A 22965-nucleotide genomic window follows, 5' to 3' on the forward strand; every position below is an offset into this window, starting at 1 on the left:
GACTTTTGATCTCTTCTTCTCTAAACGCTCGAATTTTTATTAAATGCGCTACTGTTTTTTCATTTACATTAATAAGAAATGTGACGACTCTTTCTGCCACTAAGCAATCGATTTCTCTCCGCAAGTAAGTAGGTGTTTTCTCACTTTTTATAAGTATCTAATGAGTTGAATGGCGAATTGTATTACACAATTTTTCCAAGTATTTTTTGGCTTTTTTTTCAAGTTTTTCCCAAAGTATCTAAGAAAGTAGTAGTCTACTTGTACTTAACTAGTAGACGAAGTTATTAGTAGAAGTAATATTCTCTATGGCACATGTGCTCTGTACGCGACGATGGGGAATTTTTCAAACATTTCTTTAACTCATCATTACTAGTAAATGAAACTCCTTTTCATTTTAATAACCCACAATTCTTTTTGAATAAAAAAACGTGAAAAGTAGCGAAACTGTGGCTCACCATCATTTTTTTCAATTATAATATACCGTAAAATAAACTGAAGTGTTTCTCCATCATGGGTTCAAGATTGCCTTTACATTTGATCCTTCTAGCTTTCGCTTGCGACGGAGCGGAGACAATTTTCTTCCTATTTCTTTATCGAAACATTATTCTAATTACTGGAAGTACTTCTACTTTCAACTTATCGGTAACTTTTCAAATTACTTCGAAACAATTGAGGCACGAATTACGAAATTAAGTCACGATATTTCCCTCGTGTTGATCGTTCTTGTGTGTATTTTGAAAATGATCATGAGGACTGATGAAATATTCTTGCATTCTGTGCCGCATCTCCTAGTTAATGTCAACTGCGAAGTCAATGTGTTTGAGTGAGCTATATGAAATATACTGGTATAATGGATATCTCTGACGAAGAGGGGATAAATGAACGTTGTAATGATCTCCAAAAATTCTCCCAGAAGTTCACACCGGGGATTGGTTTAGAGAAATTGTGTGATAGTTTTCGTTATTTAAGGAATGCATGTGTTTTAGGCCATAAGCATCAGAATTTCATTGTTAACCATTCAAACGGTTTACCTTGTATTGTAAAATTAATTGATTCAGTAATTCATGTCTTTCCTGGTACTGAGGAACGCAATATTTGTTTACGATTGGGTGTTCAACTATTGGGAAACTTAACAGTAAACAATGACGAAACAAAAAAAATTATTTGGGAAAGATGTTACAGTATTTTAAGGTAACAATTAGAAATGGAAAATTTGAGGTTTGCTAGGTTTCTTTAATGAGGTCACAATATTGAAAATGCTCTTTCGCTTTTTCAGTGCTACCCTTCATTGTGGTGACGAAAAGAGCAGTAACTACGCTGCAATGGTAGTTTATAATATATTTCTAGGAAAACAAGAAGAAGAACTGTGGAAAGAATTAGATGTTGACTTTGTCAGTGGCCTTGTATCATCGGCAGTTTGTGGATCGGAATATGGGTTAGTTTGAGAACAGTTAATTATGTAGCTCGTAGTTTTGAATTTAACTGAAATTAACTAAGGCTGGAAAATTTGCATAACTTGGCTAAGGGGAATAAAATGCATGAAGAATTATCAAAATATTAAGTTAAGCAAATCTCAGCATGCTAAACAGATATTTCAGTGTCAACATATATTTTAACAAGTAATCCGCTCACTAATTCAGGGTTAGATCACTGCATCTTTCTATACTATCGAACAATAGAAATTAAAGGCATATTGGCTCACATCAAGTTATAACAGAAAAGACCATGGCACAACTTCACAATTTTGTGTACCAGTGCACGATTTTCATCAGAAAAAGGAAATAATAGTTATAAAGGAGTAAAATAATAATCATTTATGACAGTGTAAGAAATTATTCTTTTTCAGTGTATTTGATAGTATTCTGAGAGAATGAAAGTGTTTTATGTCATGCGGTACATTTTATGTTTTTCTTGCCAGGTGTCGCATGGATTTAATGCCATAACTTATTGAGAGTAAGGTGTTACATGTATATTATTGGAAGTTCGTGTATCATGGACAGATATTTGAGAATTTAGAATAAGTTAAGCATTTGAGTGTACTAGATTTTTAATTTTGACATGTGTATTACTGAAGAATATTGGACTGTAAATTAATGTTAAGACATAAGTCAATAGATGTTTAATTTTATTTGATTATGGGGATAACCCTTTTACAAATAGTAAGTCATAAACATATATTAGTTCCACAATTATAAAAAACATTAACATACGGACACAAATTAAAAAAGTTAAATATTCGTTGTTAAGAATTGAAATATAATTTTGGAATAAAAAAGAAGAAATTTAATTTGCACTGCATAAAAGACATTTTCAGATGGTGTACAGGTACACAAACATACCTTTTTATATTAATGTAGACAAAATATCAATGCTAAATAATATTCCTAATTAAAAAATGGAAACAATATTAGAAATATAGTATTTGTTATAGGCCAGATAATGGTAAAAAATTATAAATGTTATTAGTAGTTATTAACTAGACCTGGTGGCATCAATTTAGAAAATTTTCCCAATGAGCATTAGGAACAACGTCTTAACATATCCAAACAGCAATAATAAGCATTCCTAAATTCTTCAAAGACGTTTATTAATATTTTTTTAAGGGATCCAGTTGAAATAGAAAATAGGTCAATCCAAATACAACTATTTGCATCTCTCATAATCTGGCTTATAGGTGAGTAGTAATGTGAAGGTATTTGGAAAGATATTGTCCTCAGAAGTTCTAATGAATCAATCTTGTTATGCAGTAATTTATAAAGATCAGTTATGCTCTTGATTTTTCTACATTCATGCAAGGAGGGAAGATTTTGTAGAAGAAACTTTTCATGATAACCATATAGATCTTTGTGAAGATTGAATTGGAATTCAATTTTGCGCACACATTTTCTGTGAACACTTTCAATTGTATGGATATGAGATCTTTAGTTAGGTGACCAGACAGTAGAGCAGTATACCCAGAATGACCTAAGTAATGAGATGAACAGAACTTTAAATGGCACTATGTGTTTAAAGTTTTTACAGTATTGGAAGATAAATCCAAGCGATTTGAGTACTTAAGCTTGAACCTAGTGATAATGTTGATGGGATGTTAACTGTGTGTAAAATATAACTCCGAGGTAATTTAGATTTGTTAATCAGGCCATTGGATAATTGATTAGTTATAATGTTGATGGGATGTTAACTGTGTGTCAAATATAACTGCGAGGTAATTTATATTTGTTAATCAGGCCATTGGATAATTGCTTAGTCTATATTCATAAAGCTGTGGACTCCTTTTCTGGCTGAATGTTACAAAATAGCATTTTTTTTAAATGAAAGTTAGGTGCTCAGGCCAGTTTTAGCATTTCACCCTGTTGAGACCAATTTTAACTTATCGGCATGCAAAAGAAAAGTGATTGGGTCTAATGCCATTACAATATCATTTATTAATAAGTAAAATGATAGGGGACCCAGATGGAATCCTTGGGGAACACCTGATGATGGATAAAAACGTTTACTTTAAGATGCATTAATTTTTACTGCAAGTTCTCTGTTGGCAAATAACTTTCCATCTAGTCAAGTATGGTTACAATCTTTCCAAATGCATCCAATGTTCTAAGAATAAGCTCAGGACTAATAGTATCAAAAGCCTTATTAATATCAGCAAATATGACATCTGTTTGTAAGCTTTTTTCCATACCATCTATAAGATAATTTTAAAAAACTAAAATATTAGAGAGTGTTGATCTTCCTTTAGTGAAACCATGCTGCTCTGGGATAATAATGCTATTAAAGATAGGAGTTAGCTTATCTACAACCAATATTTAAAGATTTTTGCTATTATTGAGAGCTTGGCAATCAGGCAATAGTTAAGTTATTTCTGTCACCCTGCAATGTATTGGTACTATTTATGTGGATTTTGGTGTACTAGGAAAAATTCCAGTAGTGATTGATTTATTAAACAGTATACATATACAAAGGATGAAGTAGGTGGGAATACAGTTAACACAAAACCAGTCTGCATCACCGTCATTAATTAGTAATTTAAAAATATTAGATAAATTGGAACACTTTCTGTGTGAATTTTTGTTGCACAGGCTTCAAGTTATATACTGTGAGTTTGAATCAATTTTCTTAGAGCAAACCATGCAAGTTTCAGTATCCGCCAACTTGGATTGATGAATTGAATACTCTAGCATTTGGTATTAGGAAGTGTGAAATTAGTGGAATTTCAAGGCCTCTTCTTTGTAGTACCTCTACAACATTAAATACATCCTTTCTGCAACAACCTCAAATGTTTATTATGAAGTGTAATTAGCTTTCACTCTGTGTGGAATAATTACTTTTGGCTGTCACAGAAAAATGTGCTGCAGTTAAGTAGTATTGCAATAGCAGGCATAATTTGTTTTTAATTCTTTCTTCAGGTCTACATGCAACCGTAAAGAGCAGGTATTAGATAGGATATATGATCAGTTAGAGAATGTAATCATCACGAGTGTTCCTGGAGCAAAAAAGCTGATAGTAATGGGGGATTGGAATGTGATGGTTGGTAAATTAGGAGATGGTAGTGAGGTAGGGGACTATGGTTTAGGAATGAGGTCTGACCATAGGGAGAAACCGATAAAGTTCAGCAGGACGCAGGGGTAATCACAATGAACTCTAGGTTTGGATAGCACAAACAGCATAGGTAATCATGGAATATGCTGGGCGACTCTAGAAGTCATCAGTTTAACTATATTATGGTTAGGCATGGATTGAGGAACAATGTGATGAATTTGCAGTTTTCCAGGAGGAGATACCACAGACAGTGGCACTGCTTGCTCATTGAGCCAGACGAACTATTGAAATAACATAATTGATAGCATCAATCATCATGAAAAATTACAAATAATGATAACTTAAATCACAGTTCGCATTGGCAATATTATACTTATTATCCATTGTGTTGATAAAAATGTCATAAATTAAAATGCCACCAAAATTCAAGAACCACTTTGAATGTTTGCTATTGCAAAGGTGAAAGTTGTAGCATCGAGTATTTTAAAGGTTATTTTTGCAATTGATTGGTGTTTACAATGCTGCATTAAAATTACCTTATATGAAAGATTTCTTGGTCATATTCATATTTAATTATTATTTTTAAGTCACTTAGGACTTCTGGAGCATTAACAGAATTAGTGTTGATAAGAATTGAAAGTTTTTCATTGATTCCATCATTACTTATTTCCACAAAATATATATTATGAAAATTAGTGACCTTAACCAATTGTCGTTTAAGTAGAGGGTCGCACCACCACCATTACGCCTGACATCCCTTCAGCAGTGAAATGTAGTAAACCTATCTAGGTCATCAAACATAACTTCTAATTGTGATTGCTGATATGATTTTGTGGTTATTGCATGCGGTTTTTTTTCTTTTCTAAATTACGGGTGGTGTCCTAACACCCCCCGCCACACGCCCTTGCGGCGGCTTGCGGGGTATTAAGTAGATGTAATGTATGTATCCATAATGATGTCTTGGATGCATATTATTGTATCCATAATAATAATCTTGAAGTAAGATCTGGTGCTTTCCCGGCGTATTTGATTCGTGAAGGATTCTCGGGTCTTCCACCGGGTCAAGGGTTCCATATTGGCCAACGTTTCGATGCCAGACTCGTGCATCGTCTTCAGGGTTGATGGCTGCCATTCCGTATTTGGCCGTCTTATATACCTGAGCTCCCGCCTCAGGTGACCTGTGATTGGCCCGCGGAGGGGGGACCTCCTGATTGGTCGCCGGGCAGTTGTGGTCTGTTCCTTCCTTTCTTTACTTGGTTTAGCACCGGTTTCCATGCATTGCTGAGGGAATAGCCGGAATCCCTATTGAAATTATGTCCTGCCATTTTAATTTCAATTGATTCTTTGACTATTCGGTCCCAGTAACCACCGGCGCGGGCAAGTACCTTCGTCTCATTGAAGTTGATGGAATGATCCATCGCGATGCTGTGTTCGGCGATGGCTGATTTTTCCAATTGTCCCAGGCAAAGGTTTCTTTTATGTTCTTTTAATCTTGTCTCAATGGTCCGCCCCGTCTCTCCGATGTAGACATCTCCGCAGGCACACGGGACTTGGTATATGCCTGGGGTCTTTAGGCCGATAGGGTCCTTTGCTCTGACGAGCAAATTTCTAATTTTTTCCGGTGGTTTGTGGATGGTCTCGATGTTGTGCCTCGACAGTATCCTGGATATTTTACCTGAGATCGAGGCGACGTACGGCAGGCAGGCCCTTGCTATCGGTTTTTCTTTTTCCTCCTTCATCGTGCGTGGTAGCGGGTTGAAGGCCCTTTAAGAAAAACCGATAGCAAGGGCCTGCCTGCCGTACGTCGCCTCGATCTCAGGTAAAATATCCAGGATACTGTCGAGGCACAACATCGAGACCATCCACAAACCACCGGAAAAAATTAGAAATTTGCTCGTCAGAGCAAAGGACCCTATCGGCCTAAAGACCCCAGGCATATACCAAGTCCCGTGTGCCTGCGGAGATGTCTACATCGGAGAGACGGGGCGGACCATTGAGACAAGATTAAAAGAACATAAAAGAAACCTTTGCCTGGGACAATTGGAAAAATCAGCCATCGCCGAACACAGCATCGCGATGGATCATTCCATCAACTTCAATGAGACAAAGGTACTTGCCTGCGCCGGTGGTTACTGGGACCGAATAGTCAAAGAATCAATTGAAATTAAAATGGCAGGACATAATTTCAATAGGGATTCCGGCTATTCCCTCAGCAATGCATGGAAACCGGTGCTAAACCAAGTAAAGAAAGGAAGGAACAGACCACAACTGCCCGGCGACCAATCAGGAGGTCCCCCCTCCGCGGGCCAATCACAGGTCACCTGAGGCGGGAGCTCAGGTATATAAGACGGCCAAATACGGAATGGCAGCCATCAACCCTGAAGACGATGCACGAGTCTGGCATCGAAACGTTGGCCAATATGGAACCCTTGACCCGGTGGAAGACCCGAGAATCCTTCACGAATAATAATCTTGTTTCTATGGCAATATTTATTTACAAATATTGTATATTACTGGCAAAAAGAGTTAGACCTATACTGAGATACATCACAGAAACAAGATTCCATGCAAGTAAGCCTTTGTGCATCAAAGTCTTCAAAACTTACCAAATTTATCGTTAGAAAATTAAATAAAACTAATTGAAATGCAAGCTGTAAGACAAAATCTATAATGCAATTTTCATAATTACACCTTTTCAAAAATATGACATGTAAATATAGAAGTGAAATGCTAAATACTCCATTAATATTAGGATTAAACAATGTCATTTCAAATCATTGTTATCTTAAAGCATCACACATTTGGGCATGTTAAAAAATTATTCGTTATCCAAAAGTTCACTTTGTGACTGTGACTGCACTGTGGTGATGCATCTCTATGAATTTTTGTCAGTAAATTAGTCTTTGAGTTAAAATTTTTCCATACGTTATATCATTCCAGGCTTTTCACTTTGGAACTTTTGTTAAAATCTCAAGGATGGGTGGAGAAATATTATCCAAAATTGGATTCTCAACAGAGATATTTCATTTTGGACTTAATGTCCAACAACACCTCGGAAATAAGTGATGACAGTGCAGCCAAGGAGAGCAGAAAGTTTAATTTGTCAGCTGTTGTATTTATTTCCAATGAATTTCGTTCCCATTCTGACCACATACTGGATATGAGAACTGGTAGTAAAGTTGAAAATATAGAAGGTCTAACCGATTGTACAACAGAGATGGGGGACCCTTGTGAAATATCTAAATGGCTCGAAGTATTAGCATCTGCATCTGGTAATGAGGAGTATCTCAGCGTGCTTCAGGCAGATGGACCACTTTTAGTGCAGGCTGTGTGTAAGTGAATGTCTGTAACTTATGACAATATTTAAAGACCCTGGATAACCTAGAGCTATGTATTTTCTTTAGGTGTGTATACACATTTTTATTAATATTAACAAAGTGTAATTAACTATGTATTTTTAAGAAGTAATTGGAGGAGCATTATTATTTTCATCTTATTCCTTTTACCTTGACAACATTTTAATCAAAGGAAAAGCATTTTAATGTATCACTATCATATATTTGGGGAAAAGCTTTTAAACGAAACTATAATGTTATCATCTTAAGTAGTGCCAGCAGTGAACAGGGCAAGGCTTGTATGGCCATAGATTTAAAAATAGGTGATGTGATTTGATATTATCTTGAGTGTTTATGTTTGGTAATCTATTCAGCTTACTACCTTGATCAAAAAGTTCCCGGAATAACCACCGTGTGGCGCTCCCATCGTTCCGATTTGAGTTCTGTTTTTTTTGTTAAATTGGTACATCTGTTGTTGATATTCCCTTTAAATCTTAGTGTCATAACTTGACATTTGCAAAAGTTACGTAGCCAAGAGTACATCTATCTCTGTGTGTGTTGGCGATTTTTTACAATTTCAGAAATGGATTTAAATTTGCAACAACGAACTTGTATTAAATTTTGCGTAAAAAACGGATTTAGTGGCGCACGGACGTTGGAAATGTTGGAAAAGTGTTTCGGCAACGATTCTCTAAAAAAAACGGTCGTTTACCAGTGGCACGAGCGGTTCAGAAGTGGTCGTGAGTCAATCGAAGATGATGAACGCAGTGGCAGACCATCGACATCGAAAGTCAGTGAAAAAATTGATAAAGTAAAAGAAATGTTGGTCAATAACCGCAAATTAACCATCAGAGAAATAGCGGAGGACTTGAACATTGCCTATGGATCCGCCCAAGACATTGTGGTTAATGATTTGGGTTTCCGTCGTGTAGCAGCAAAGTTGGTGCCAAAAGACCTCAATTTCATGCAAAAAAGAGACCGTGTTGACGTCGCAAAAGACATGATTTGCGAGGCTGAATCCGATCCCACATTCATCAAAAGGATCATTACTGGAGACGAGATGTGGGTTTATGAGTACGACACGCAATCCAGACATCAGGCAAGTGAATGGCGTTCACCAAATGAGCCGAGACCAAAAAAACCACGTCGTTTTCAGTCAAAAAAGAAGGCAATGCTGACGGTTTTCATGGATTACAACGGTGTAGTGCATCATGAATTTTTGCCAGAAGGCCAGACAGTAAACAAAGAGTATTATTTGGGCGTTATGAGACGTTTGCGTGAAGCAATTCGCCGAAAGAGACCAGAAATGTGGGCAGAAAACTCGTGGATTTTGCACCATGATAACGCACCGTCGCACAGTGCTATCATTATTCGTAATTTTTTGACGAAAAATGCAACAAATACCATCCAACAGCCACCGAATTCACCTGATTTGGCTCCCTGTGACTTCTTTCTGTTCAATCGAGTTAAAAAACCATTACGGGGAACGCGTTTTAGCAGCCGAGAGGAAGTAATGGAAAAATCGCAGGAAGCACTGATGGACATACCGAAAACCGAATATAAAAAATGTTTCGAGGATTGGATCAAGCGCTGGCATAAGTGTGTTGCAGTCGATGGGGATTACTTTGAAGGGGACAATATAGATTTAGATGAATAAACTTGTATTTTTAATTTTCTGAATAAATTCCGGGAAATTTTTGATCAAGGTAGTATATTAACCCATTTCTTCTCAAACATTGAAATTCTTGGTAACTTTCATTTGATTTATAGTTTTGATCACCTTTTTCATCATCGTTACCCCAATAATATTTGGTTTTAAGTAAGGTATGATAACTAATCAGTAATAGAATTCTAAGTAAATACCTAATAACTATCATTTTCAAAGTTCTTGTTGTTCAAAAGTTCTTGTTGTTCAAAAGTTCTTGTTGAGAACATATTTGATTGAAAGTTCAATAATGCGATTAAAAAACACCATATAAGAAAAAAACAAAAAAGCTGATACTATAAACTTGATTGGTGGTGTTTGTTTAAAGGGGGGGAGGTAAAAACAAAGTTACACGTAAGGGGAAGATAAGAATCACATACTTGGTCACTTGGGTGTGTTTGGGAAACAGTGACCCCCGTGTACCTCAGTCATACACAAACAAGGCAAAATGAAAGAAACAAGCATACAACTACTTAATCACTTGGGTGTGTTGGGGATTAACAGTCTTTCTCATGAATCACATTCACGCACTCCCTGGGTTTGCAAGGATATCTCCTATGCCAAGGACCCATTGTACTCACACAGGAATGAAAAACAAATTGAAACAAAAATCAAAAAAGAAAAAGGTCCAAATTCATATTTGCAATCACTCAATCGCTCGGGTGTGTAAGACCTCTGTGAATCGCACTCACTCACTCATTCAGCGTTTACAAGGATTCCTCTTTTGCCACTGACCTTTCTATCGTACAAAAACAAAATTACAAGTAAGGTGCCAATCTAGTTAGTGGTCTCGACTATTTCGTTTTCCATTGATTCATGACTGTGGGTTTGTTCGTTTTAAATTTACATCAAAGATCAAATATCTCAGTCAGGGTATAGCTATCATAGGTATGTATAATCACTTCCATTGTCTTAATGAATGAGTTTGAGGGCTGTCTTAGGTATTATAAAATGGATTTCTCCTATTTTTCTTTGGAATTTTTTCTTTTTTGAATGTTCAACCAAATGACTTATGTGCTATATCATGTCATTTTCAGTTGTATTCAGGATAGCCAGAATTTCAAATGTTCCTACCAGATCTGTCGAAAAATTCCCTCATTCATTATGTGCTCTTAATGTTCTCATCTTTCAGCTAATTAACTTCAGAAGGCAAAACAACTCAATCAATTTTTTTTCAGGCTCAAGGTATGCAGTAACAGCTAGAATTTTCTCTGCTGTACAGTAGACCCTTTCATCGTGACTTATTTCTGAAACATAGAAAGTACATTTCCAGGAATAGTTCTAAAAATTGTATTTTTTTGTCCTTATAAAATACCTCTGTGCTGAATGGTATCTTTTGAAGAAGTAATAATATTCTAAAAAATTAGTGGCTGATTCTCTTCTGAAAACTGTTATCTATTCAGAAAAATCTGCTGTTAACTCTAGAGAGAGTGAATGTCCTGCTGCTGCTTTCACAAAAGTGGCTCAGCAGTATTCATGCTATCTTATCTTGATTATCATTAAGAGACTACAGTAATTAATCACGTGTCCTATTTCCTTGGAGTCTTCAAAGAAATGCTTCATGCCTCACTATCACTCAATATTATCAAGTCAGCAAAACTTTTCAGGATTGTCCCTACATTGCATAAACTCAATACATTTTTGCTTGGTGAAACATTTATAAGAATATTATACTTTATGATCTCATGAACTGACATTAGACTTTGTTTAGTATCATGATGATCAAGCCTTAATTATTAGTTAGCCTGTTAGCCAAGAGGTCACAGCATTGCTGAGTATGTTAGAAAATCAGTGTGACATGTATGGGAGGAGAATAAATGTAAACAAAACAAAGTTAATCATGCTTTTGTGAAAGAGAAAAGCTAAATTACTTGTCAACGTAGGGGGGCCAAGACTAAAGCTGATAGAACAATTTATTTACCTGAGAAGCATCTTAGACCAAGATGATCAAAATAGTGGGGACAAAAGAAGAAGAATTTTATTTGGCAAAGATTTTACTAGGATGAGGGAATTGTTGACAGGGATGTTTAGTATGGAAGTTGAGAAAATACTAATTGGAAATTTGATGTGGAGCATGGTTTTGTGTATAACTTGAAAACATGGTTATGGAAGCAAGTTGATAAATGTTGTTTGGAAACTTATGAATTGTGGGTGCGGAGAAGGATGGAAAAGGTTAAATGGCCCAAAAGGAAACCAATTAGAAAATTCTGGGCCAAATGGGGGAGGAGAAGGGTAGAGAGGGAAAATGAATGAAGAGCTTTATTATTGGCAATGGGATGTTGAAGACTGTGAAATGATGGGAAGATATGAGGCAAGCAAGGAAGGGGCAGGAAAAGGATAGTGACATTTGGATGAAATGAAGGGAGCTATAATATATGCAGAATCAAAGGACAGGTTAATATAGTGTCAAATACCAGTTTCTGTTTTGTTAAGTGAGGCAAAGAAATTTATCATTGTTCAGTGTGTCCATCCATAACTGAACTTAAATCTTAGAATACCAATAATATTAATAACATCTGTGCTTGCCATACATTTTACACAAATATTTGAATTTATTAAGTTTTTACATAGTACCTTTACTTAGAAATTGTGGTATGTATACCAAAGTGACACTTCAGATATCTGACTGTCTGCAATATTTTGTAGCCTTAAGTAATGTACACATGAAAGTCCTAAAAATACTAGGTACTAGGAAACTACTTGTAAAGGAATAATCTTTTGAATATGATGTTGCAGGCACACATTTTTCTGTATGAATGGTTTAACGGTATCATGCTTATTCAATCTCATACAGGATGTTTCTACTCCCTAATAATGTGACTTGATTCAAGAAAAACATATGATGGCATTATTTTGAAGATTCTTCAGTGTTAAGATAAAATGGGATTAAGTTACCTAGTAATTCAAATCTCAATTATCAAACATACAAAAGAAATATAGTATATCGCAAAGAATCGTCCCACTTGGGTTTGGGAGTAAGCATGTATGGGGAATTTTTTAATTATAATTTTGGTTGGCCATTGCCATTGGATGTATTCTTCAAAAACTCTGAGTGTGTCACTGTTTAGCGCAAGGCCAGGTGGGGGAACAAGTGTCTCTTTATCTTGTGTGTGAATCTATGGTATATATATTGAACCCCTCCTAACATTCCGTTGCTCCAAAAATCTATGTCCTCAAAACTGCTCTTTATTATGTGCTTTTCATTAATTGTGTTCCTGTATATTTTGCATTTATGATTTTAATTCAAGATAAAATTAAATAAAATATTATAAACACTCACTAGACCATTGCAAGGTCACAGCTTTAACTGATGGGGTTTAGGGAGGGGCTTGTATGGAAAGAGTGGAGATTAGTAATATAAGGTAGGAAGGGGAGATTAGCAAGAGAGAAAGGATGAATAAGCATAGGGGAGGTTCCGGAAGTAAAATACCTCATTGAATGTTACATTAATGCTTGTAATTTGGGAAAGGGAAAAAAGTGTTCTTTTTTGATTGAATTAACTCCATTTTACCTTTATGAGGAACTATTTTTTGGAATTATATTTTTTTTTATTTTTATCCTTAAATTAAGTTACATAATACCATGTATATTTTGCTTTTACTTTGTTAATCACTATCTTTATTTTATAGTTCTCCTTAAGAGTATACAACTAGTTGGAAAACTTGCCGAGGATGAGGGTGACCTTCAACATCCATTTGTTCCAATACAGAAGCTATCAACTATGGGATCAAGTCAGTCAGAAAGTGATGTGGAGATGCATCCAGCTCATGGATTCAAGAGAAACCTTGTTAGACTGATTGGAAATTTGGCATGGAAGAATAAGGAAATTCAGAATAAGGTCTGAATAATCTTTGAGATAAATTTTTCCATTTTCTGATTAAAAATGCCATTGCCTTATCAATATGAACCCACCCCAGAGCTAGATATTGGTTGCTACATTCTCTTAACATCCCCTAGACAATGACTCACCTAAAGAGTTCTTTGCTTGAGAAGACCTCTCATTACTGACCTAGTTACAATGAAGGGTGAGCAACTTGAGAGAGCCAGCAAGAAAATAGTTTTATATGGCTCTGCCCTATTGGTCATTCTTGATGATTTCAAATTATCCAGTCCAGGTCAGAAATGAGAGTTTTAAAGTTGTCTCAAACTTGGTGTGGTGTAATAACTTATGGATATTTTCTTGAGATAAACTTGGTCAGGGTTGAATCCAAAATTCGTACCAAATATCCCATAGTATTGCCCTTAGGGGCTTCATGCTTTCACTGCCAAACTCCATTTTGTTTTATTTGCCAGCATGGTATGTTTTTTCAATTTTGGGAAAGTTGCTGTGAGACTGTGCATGCCGTTTGTAAAGTTGATTTCACTCTTATCTCCACATGTGCTCTTCCTCTAACAAATTTTGGTATGTAGTGACTCATTATATTATATCATATTAGGCCTGTGTTGGAAACAAATATAGGGATCAAAGTGGAACAACATCAGGATTGCATGACTTGCTCTGCTGAGAAGTGTCTGGGGTGTTCTGCGCATTTGCAGGCCTAGTTTTTAGCCTCCATCCCTGCTAAATACTTGGTGTTTTGGGCTCTTACTATCACTATGTAGTGGATTTTGTCAACAGTGAGAATACAGTGTAATGTGAATGAGAACCTCACTTGGTTCTGAAAATGACTCGCTTAATGAGCGACTTTTCGCATAACGAGTGACGAGGAGAAGGGAATTCCTGGAATGATTGCACACCTGATAATTCAGTTTGTTTGCCCTTGTTCTGATAGCATCTTAGTGGCAATTGATTGTACATTTTTTCATAACTTGTGTTCATATATATAATTTTTCCAAAGTTAAGTATTGTTTTGAGCTAAGTTTTAAAAATTTACCTGAAGAAAAATCTGCTAAAGAATAAAGAGAACTGTAGAAATAAATAGTGAAATAATTGAAAATCAGGAGCAAGGTGTGAATGTAGCTGATCTTGCCCACACATTGACAATTGGTTCACATAAACAATTTGTATGTTCTTTAAGAACAAGGGCAGGACTGAGGAGATGGATGCTTTAAAGAGAGTGGCAAGAATATCTATGTGATGGTTATGCATTCTCAATGATGTCGACAGGTTGCTTCTAATATGGTTAAATGGAAAGCAATTGCAATGCAACTCTATTAACAAGAATATTATTTGTGAGAAGGGAAAAGTCATTTTTGCCAACCACATTTAAAAGATGTCAGGATCATCAATGGTTGAAGAAGTACGTATTTAGGGGGAGCTATGCATGATTCAAGAAGTTTACGAGAAGAACCGGCTTATGGCATTGTGGGGCATGGTGAAGCAGCAACCTCTGAGTCAAAGACAGCTGAGAACTTCATTGGCAACTTCAAAAAGCTTGTAGATTCTGTGGTTTACTGCCGAAACAGTTTTTTAAATCTAAGAAAGGAGTGAACGTACATTTGTGTACTTGATAGTAGTAGAGAAGGCATAGCCTGGCAACAAGAAAATGAAAGGCGATCTTTTGGTTCTTTTTTTTGCCACTTTAAGCAGTAATCTGAAAATTAAACCCATGCTTGTTTACCATTCAGACTCCACAACCCTTCAAAAAGTGTTAATTCCAAAAAGCAAGCTAAATGTGATGTGGAGGTAATTGGAAACTGTTGTATCGTACAATCCATACTAGGCATTGCTCTAATAAGGCAGTGGCTATGCATGCCAGAAATTTATTTGATGATAATTATAATTCTTATTTTATAAAATTTTGAAGTATCAGCTAAAACAAATGTCTCTAGAAAGCTTTCTAGTATGAAGGAAGTAGGTAGGTAGCATGAATAATAAACTTCATTTCAATTATATTGTCTTTAAAAAAATAGATTTTGCCTTTCTGGTTGCTTCATTCTGCAATAGAAGAAAAGGTGAACATGATCCATAATCCTAAACAATATCTTTATGATTTTCTTTGATTGAACCTTGTGCATAATTTATTTTTTTTGGTATGGAATGCATAATCGTATTCTACATAAAGTTATTTGCAAGAAGTTGCCTCACTAAACTTAAGTTGGGTTTTGCTTTATGAGAAAAATTGCAGAACAAATGATACTCGTTGTATGAAGTTCCAGTCTAAATGGGTTGAAAGGTTTTTAATTCTAACAATGGTGTATGTAGTATATGTAAATTTTTTAAATTTCAAGGCATATATTGTTTGTTTCACATTAATTTCTTATCTTAAGGAGAAAATGTAAATGCACTTAAAGTTATTTTGGTAGTAGTAGTAGTTTTTAGGGGAGGCGACCGACAGCTAAGGTCATTTGCGCCATAGGGGATGGACAGGAAAGGATGAAGGGTGGAGAGAAACCCGGCGTCGGCATTAGCCTACTCTTTACGAAAGGCGCCAAGGGGTCCGCAGTTTAACGTCCCATCCGACGGACGGCGTACTCACTCAAAGTGCCCTCCACGAAGCACCTCAAGTAGGGATCAAGATACCTCTGAAAAATATTCAACACCGCCGGGATTTGAACCCGCGCCCTCAGGGTGGGAAGCCAGTACGTTAGCCCCCGCACCATCTCGATCCCCGTTATTTTGGTTAAGCTGCTTTTATGCTACATATTTAGGTGTTGGGTACACTTTCTCATTTAGTTGTTTCAATGCCTTGTTAGAAACATACTCAATTTAGTGATTTACATGTGGAATGAGAAATGACCCCAAGATCTTTTACTGCCATAGCTTTGGCATTGATTTGGATTTGGTATAATACCGTGTAAAAATAGAAAATAGCAATGCTAATTTCCATCCAATCTGTGTACTCCTTTTTTCAACTGGCCAATTCCTTAAATCTTAGTGGTTTTAAAGGTGGATAAGAGTAATTTGGTGTTCACTAAATGATTGTGTGTACAGAAGATTCTTGTTTGATGTTCATTAATAATCAAATTCTTTTCAGGTTTTAGAACTTGAAGCAGTGCCCCTGATTCTGGATTGTTGTAATATTGATGAAAGAAATCCATGTATCCTTTGGAAGCATTATAATTGTAGAAAAGTTATAATTATCTAATATTTTCAGTGTATATAATGTTGCTTTTTACATAGGTACACTTATAGGTGTAATTGATTCATCCTTATGAGGGTGCTTATTTATGTTAGATATTCATTGTTGACATGACCATTAGTGATATAATATTTGACAGTTTGAATTTTTTTAACCTGCCCATCAAGCTGGCCATAGTTATATGTGAATCTCTTTACAATGAAACTTATTTGAGGAATGACAAATACTCTGGCAAAATCTACTTGAACCCCTCCTCCTCATCCCAAGGTTAATGTTCACTATGGTTACAAATTTTCTTTCCATTTTTAGGCTATTAGTGTGACCATATTGTAATCTTAGCCCATACTAAAGACTTATCAAAGTTTCAACTTGTCCACAAGTTATATGATTGATATAAATGCAGATAGTTAACATTCAGAGCAAGTGTTGAATGAGGTAGTGATTATATTATTATTATTAGGTAATCTACCGGTTAAGGTAGTTTTTGGATGGACACAGCTAATAAATAAATATTTTGGGACTCCTAACAAAACACAAAATCCAGTCTCCTACTCTAAATCAGGTCCCTCTTAATCTCTGAGTACTTTCTACCTCCCTTCATCCCGTCCAACATCCCCATCCTGTTCCTTCCCTTTCCTTGCTTGCCTAACATTCTCCCCTCTATTACAGTCTTCAACATCCCACTGCCGGTCAATACTCCCTTCAGCCACTTTACCTGCCTCCATAGGATTTCTCCCAACAAACCCCTCTCTTTGCCCACCATACCAAGTACTTTCTCATTTGTTTTCTTCTCTGTCCATTTCACCTTCTCCATTCTTCTCCACACCCACATTTCAAAAGCCTCCAGTCTACGTCTATCCTCCTGTTTCAATGCCCATGTTTCCACGCCGTACATAGCTACGCTCCATATTAAAGTTTTGACGTGTCTTTTCTTAACATCCTTACTCAATGTCCCTGTCATCAACTCCTTCCTCCTTGTAAAAGCCTCTTTGCCTAGCGCAATTCTTCTACTTATGTCCCTTCTACTTTGACCGTGTTGGTCCAAAACACTTCCGAGATACGTAAACTGTTCTACCTGCTCTAGTTTTTGCCCTCCTATTTTAATGTTTAACTTAGCCTTTTTCTTTCTAGAAAATCGCATAACCTTTGTTTTATTAATATTGATTTTCATCCCATACCTATCGCACTGAATTTCCAATTCACTCAGCAATGCTTGCAACCCCTTGGCTGACTGACAAACTAAAGCTTGGTCATCCGCGAACCTAACTAATTTTACGAATTCCCCGCCCACTTTCATTCCTACCTCCAGTTCTTCCCATGCCTCTTTAATCATATCCTCCACATGTACGTTGAGCAGCAACGGTGATAATGGGCAACCCTGCCTTACACCTCTTCCTAACACTGCCCAACCGGTTCCCCACTTGCACCTGCGCAGTCTGAGACATGTACAGGTTGCGGATTAGCCTCCTGTCCTTCTAATCTATTCCTATTTTCTGCAATATACTCATCAGTTTTTCCCAATTCACTCTATCAAACGCTTTTCCGAAATCTACGAAACAGACAAATACCTCCTGGTTGTATTCTTTATTCCTCTCGATTAATAATCTCATTACTGCAATGGCATCACGTGTACCTCTCCCCTTCATAAACCCGAACTGGTCATCCCCTAAGTAATCTTTTGCTCTACTCTCTATCCTTTTGTTTATGATTCTTAGAACAACTTTAGCTGTGTGGGATATCAAACTTATTGTCCTGTAGTCCTCACAAGATGTAGCCTTTACCTTTTTCGGAATAGGAACTAACACTGATCTCACAAAGTCTTCCGGCCAGATTCCTTCCTCATAGATACTACGAATCAACCCATATAGCCTCTTCCTCCCACATTTTCCTATACATTTCAGTAGTTCCGCAGGAATGTTATCCACCCCCACAGCCTTATTTAGTTTCATCTCCATTAATGCCCTTTCTATCTCATCGTCGAGTATGCCTGGATGTAAGCTATCTTCCTCTACGTCATGTTCCTTTTCTTTGTCTAACTTTTTTGATCTAAGTTCTCTACCATACAGTTCACCTATATATTCTATCCATCTCTCTTGGACCTTTCCTGCGTCAACTATTATCTTACCCACCTTATATCTAACTGTTAGAATAGATCTTCCTTTCTTACTTCCCGATAAAGATTTAACTTTGCTGTACAGCGCACCAATTTCACCCTTCCTCTGCAAACTTTCCATATCCTCACCCTGCATCTTCTACAATGCTTCTTTTGCTTTATTGTTGCCTGCCTCAATTTATTGTTTAACTCTTTGTACTTCATTTTGCCTAACTCAGTGTGTAGATTCTTCCATTTTCTCCTCTCATCCATCTTTGTAATCATCTCATCCGTGATCCATGGCTTCCTAGTCCTTTTCGCATTAATGGTTCCAATAGTGCCTTTTGCGGCTTTAGATAACAAAAATAATTAAAAATTTAGTATAATTATTGAAATATTTATGTAGCAATGTACATATTTTGTTCAATAGTTCTCCTAGTGACCAATATAGTAGGGAGAAGAATTGTGAAGCCATTCTTGTTTTCTACAGAGTATTATTTTATATCAGCATTGTTCCCTGCTACTTTCTGATTTGGAGTATTTATTCGTTTTGGAGCATATTTATAATTAATAATATCACTTCATGTAGTTGCCCGGCATTCAGTTATCAGTCTGAAAACGCAAGAACCAGCCTAATATATATAAATATAGTTATGTACCTCCTCAAATATCATCATCCTCACTATTAATTAATTCAGATCATACCATAGTTTTTCATATGTTGCTCTTTGCCATTGAGAATTTATAAATTAGAATTCACTCTATGATATTTGTTGTAATTGGTCTTAATCTTTTAAGTAAAAGGGACAGCTTTTAAAGGCAATATATTTTCAATGCAACAATTTCAGAGTGTAAAAATCATTCGCCTTATTTTGTCTGAAGAATGGAAATTATTTAAGTATGGCATGGATTGATTTGTGAGTCAAAGCACTAATGGCAGTAAATTTTATTAAAATTAGGTAAGCTCTGATATATTGCTGATAAATGTAACACAAAGACAGTGACTGATGTGATATCCTTAACATTTCACAGTTATCACCCAGTGGGCAATAATGGCTATTCGTAACCTGTGTGATGGTAACCACGAAGTCCAAAATGTAATTGGTGGCCTTAAAAGAGAAGGTGTTGTAAGTAATGACTTACTGAAAGAAATGGGACTCACACTTCATGACTCAGGCAATCCTAATGAGAAAATATCAATTGTTCCATTGCCAAGGTGAAGCAACTTTGAATTTCGTTTGTGGAAACCTAAGATATTTTGTCTTAGGCTAATTTCTTTGTTTCCAATTTATGGTGCGGTTGTTCTTAGGGGATTATGATAGTACTGTATGCATGACATTACATGTTGTGTATTTCTGATTATGCACATCAATGCAGTCGAATTATCACTGCCGGTCATTCAACATGGTCAGTGGAAACTTTGTAACTGTGAAGTGAGATTTCCGGAAAAAATATTATTTTAAAATGTGATGTGTGGCCCTTTTGTGGCCTGCACTATTATTGTATATAAAAGGTAAAGATGGCTTGTTTCATAGTTTTTATTTGTGTTTGGCCCGGTCCAGATCTTCTTCATTGGTTATAGTTGGTGCCATTATTATACTTTTCCATTGGGCTTAGTACTAGGTGAGCTCTACCCTCACCTTTGAAACTGATCTTCAGGTTGATAACTATGGTTTACTTTCTATTCTATCAGTCTAGCTAAATCGTTCTGCTGGGATATGAATGGCACCGACTCCTGTGTAAAATCCACAATCAGCTAGAAAGGTTTCAAATTCATGACACATGCAATCACCACTATTAAGATTGTAGAGACGTAAGGTCTTTACCATGAAACATTTTAGCTTCGCAAGTATATTTTTTGGTCTTTCTTAAGTTACCATCAGTTGATCTAGAGTGACACTTTTATCAATAATTTTTATCCCATCAACTTAACAGACAGTGTATAAATTTTGTCTTATAACTTACAATATCTTATTGCTCACAGATATGTATTTATTTTACAACCATGTAATCATTTTCTGATGCTATACACTTATTTAATGTTAGCAGAATCTAATAATAATATGCATTGCCATCTATAATCAGGCATATTTTCAGATATAAGAAGGGAATAATATCAAAAAATGGTTATAAGTTCTCTAACATGCATATTAAAAGGTCAGATAATGTTTCAACATGCTATAAATTCATGCTATATTTATTATTGCATAATAACATGCAATTCATCTTGCTAAACTGTAAAATCTAATTTGAAAGTTAAATCTGTGCCTGTGTCAACATTGATTAAAACTTTGAAATTGAAAATTGGTCACACTTTAGCTTTTGTGGAGTGGGTGGATTGAACTTATGTTACATTTGGTCGAAGTCTATTAAAAAGGTATTGACAGCCTCATTTCATTTGAAATTTTTTTCCCATTTTCTTAAGAAATAATTTCCAAATCATTGTTTGTAATTTCTTCCTTTCATACGATATAAAATTGGATATTTGTCTTGATTGGTAATTTAACCAAGCCCCAATTCTCTTTCTCAATTGCATTAATTTTTGTCCCTCAATGGCTCCTTCCAGTCATCTGAAGAACCTCTTTTATGAATGAAAGTCTTCCAACTTTGGGTCACCTTAACTTTTTTATGCTTTCTTCTTCTTTTACTTTTTTTCATATCCAATGAGATGGAATGTGTGGGGGCGTGGAACCTTCATTGATGTGGGTTCCATTAGCTTTGGTTTTCGATTGCCATAATGCATTTTTACTGATAATTCAATCACAAAGTCACCATATGCATTGTGATTTGAAGAGTATTTTCATTTCTGATGTATTCTCATGGAATAATTTTTTGAAATAACATACATGTGTTTTAATGATTTTGTATAAAGCTTATTGCTTTATACAAAAGCTTTAAGCTTTTGTATAAGTCCCTGTAAGAAGCACTGAATTTTTTGCACAACAGGAAATAGCAGATCTTTGTGAAATTTCAGCAGCAACAGAAAGAGTTGCAAGATTTATGAATTAACTTTTCCATTTAGTAATACCAAAGTAGCATTCCATTCATTTGTTACGAATTATAGATAGCACTTTATTATTTTTATGTGTCCATGCATTTCTGGAGGAAAAACCAAGAATATAATCAATGCTACAGTTGATTGTGCATGAGACATACATAAACGAGCAAAGTAATTAACCTCAAGGATAGCATATACCGATCCCAGGACTAAGGTAGCTCAGATGCCACCAGCATGCATAGTGTATTATTACACACCATGAGGGTGGTGATACTAATGCGCTGTTATCTAAGCTAAATAACTAGATTGAAATGAAATTATTGACTTTGTAGTTCCACATCATGTGATGATGACGTTCAACATAAAAAGCTGGGTTGTGTTTTTAAATAAAGTCTGTGGAATTACGAAGTCAATAATTTCATTTCAATATGTTTTGCAAAATTCTATAAATTTATGCCGGAGACAAATGTTAACAAAAGTAAATAACTAGATAAATGCATTATTTATATAAACTAAATCAAAGTACTCATCCCAACAAATATATTAAAATGTTAATGTTATTTATGTCAAGAAGAATGTTTTTCATTGACAGTCACTATAAATGCCATCATAATGTGTATAGTATGCATTTTAAATGCAGATTTTTTTCCTTTGTGATTTATCTCCTCCACCAGAATGGCCTCATGATTCTGCTAGGTACCGAGAAAACCTTAAGAGGGACCCCTTTTGGGAGAGAACAATAGTTGCGAGAGATACACGTAGTTGCCAGCCCAGTACAATGCCCATGACAGTGGCTGAAACACCCATATGGTTATAAAAATTCAAAGTTTGGCAATCCCAATTCTGAAGCACTATTTTATTACCTCTAGTTCTCAAAAATTAGGAACACATAGTAATAAAGATTGGGGGTACTGGATATACATGGGCTGTCAAAAATATATTCGACCTGAATTTTCTCATGCCCTGTAGTGAGGCTATGGTGGCACAATTGCCCATAGTGGAAGGAGACAGTTTAATGGGCATGCTAGAATTTTTCCTCCACCTTTGAGTGAGTGTTGGCCTGCCTTGATGACTGCTGGCTTCTTAAGAGGTGTTGTTACAGGTATACCTGTATATGTGTTATCTCTTTTTGATGTCTCTCTAGATGACTGATGAGTTGAGAACAGGACCTACTGGGCACCGAAAACACTGATTGTGAGTTTCTGAACACCACAACTGGAGATGAGTTTTGGGTGTAATTGTATGACCTGGAAAAAAAGCAGAGTCATCGTAATGGA

General features: G+C 35.9%; 1 protein-coding gene across 2 annotated transcripts; it reads left to right on the forward strand.

The window, feature by feature from the left end:
- Positions 1-694: 694 nt before the first annotated feature.
- LOC139700114 (ataxin-10) lies at positions 695-21082 on the forward strand. Of its 2 annotated transcripts, XM_071598637.1 has the most exons (7): positions 695-945; positions 1137-1191; positions 1277-1435; positions 7477-7868; positions 13206-13414; positions 16494-16557; positions 19723-21082. In XM_071598637.1, the coding sequence occupies exons 3-7, from the start codon at positions 1323-1325 to the stop codon at positions 19908-19910; spliced, it is 966 nt and encodes a 321-aa protein (XP_071454738.1). In that variant the 5' UTR covers positions 695-945; positions 1137-1191; positions 1277-1322; the 3' UTR covers positions 19911-21082. The 2 variants fall into 2 exon arrangements, with proteins under 2 accessions (XP_071454738.1, XP_071454737.1); XM_071598636.1 differs by having other exon boundaries at positions 695-1191.
- The last annotated feature ends 1883 nt before the right edge of the window (positions 21083-22965 follow it).

The sequence above is a fragment of the Hetaerina americana genome, unplaced genomic scaffold (assembly GCF_022747635.1).
Source record: "Hetaerina americana unplaced genomic scaffold, ioHetAmer1.1.p SCAF_10, whole genome shotgun sequence".
Lineage (NCBI taxonomy): Eukaryota > Metazoa > Arthropoda > Insecta > Odonata > Calopterygidae > Hetaerina > Hetaerina americana.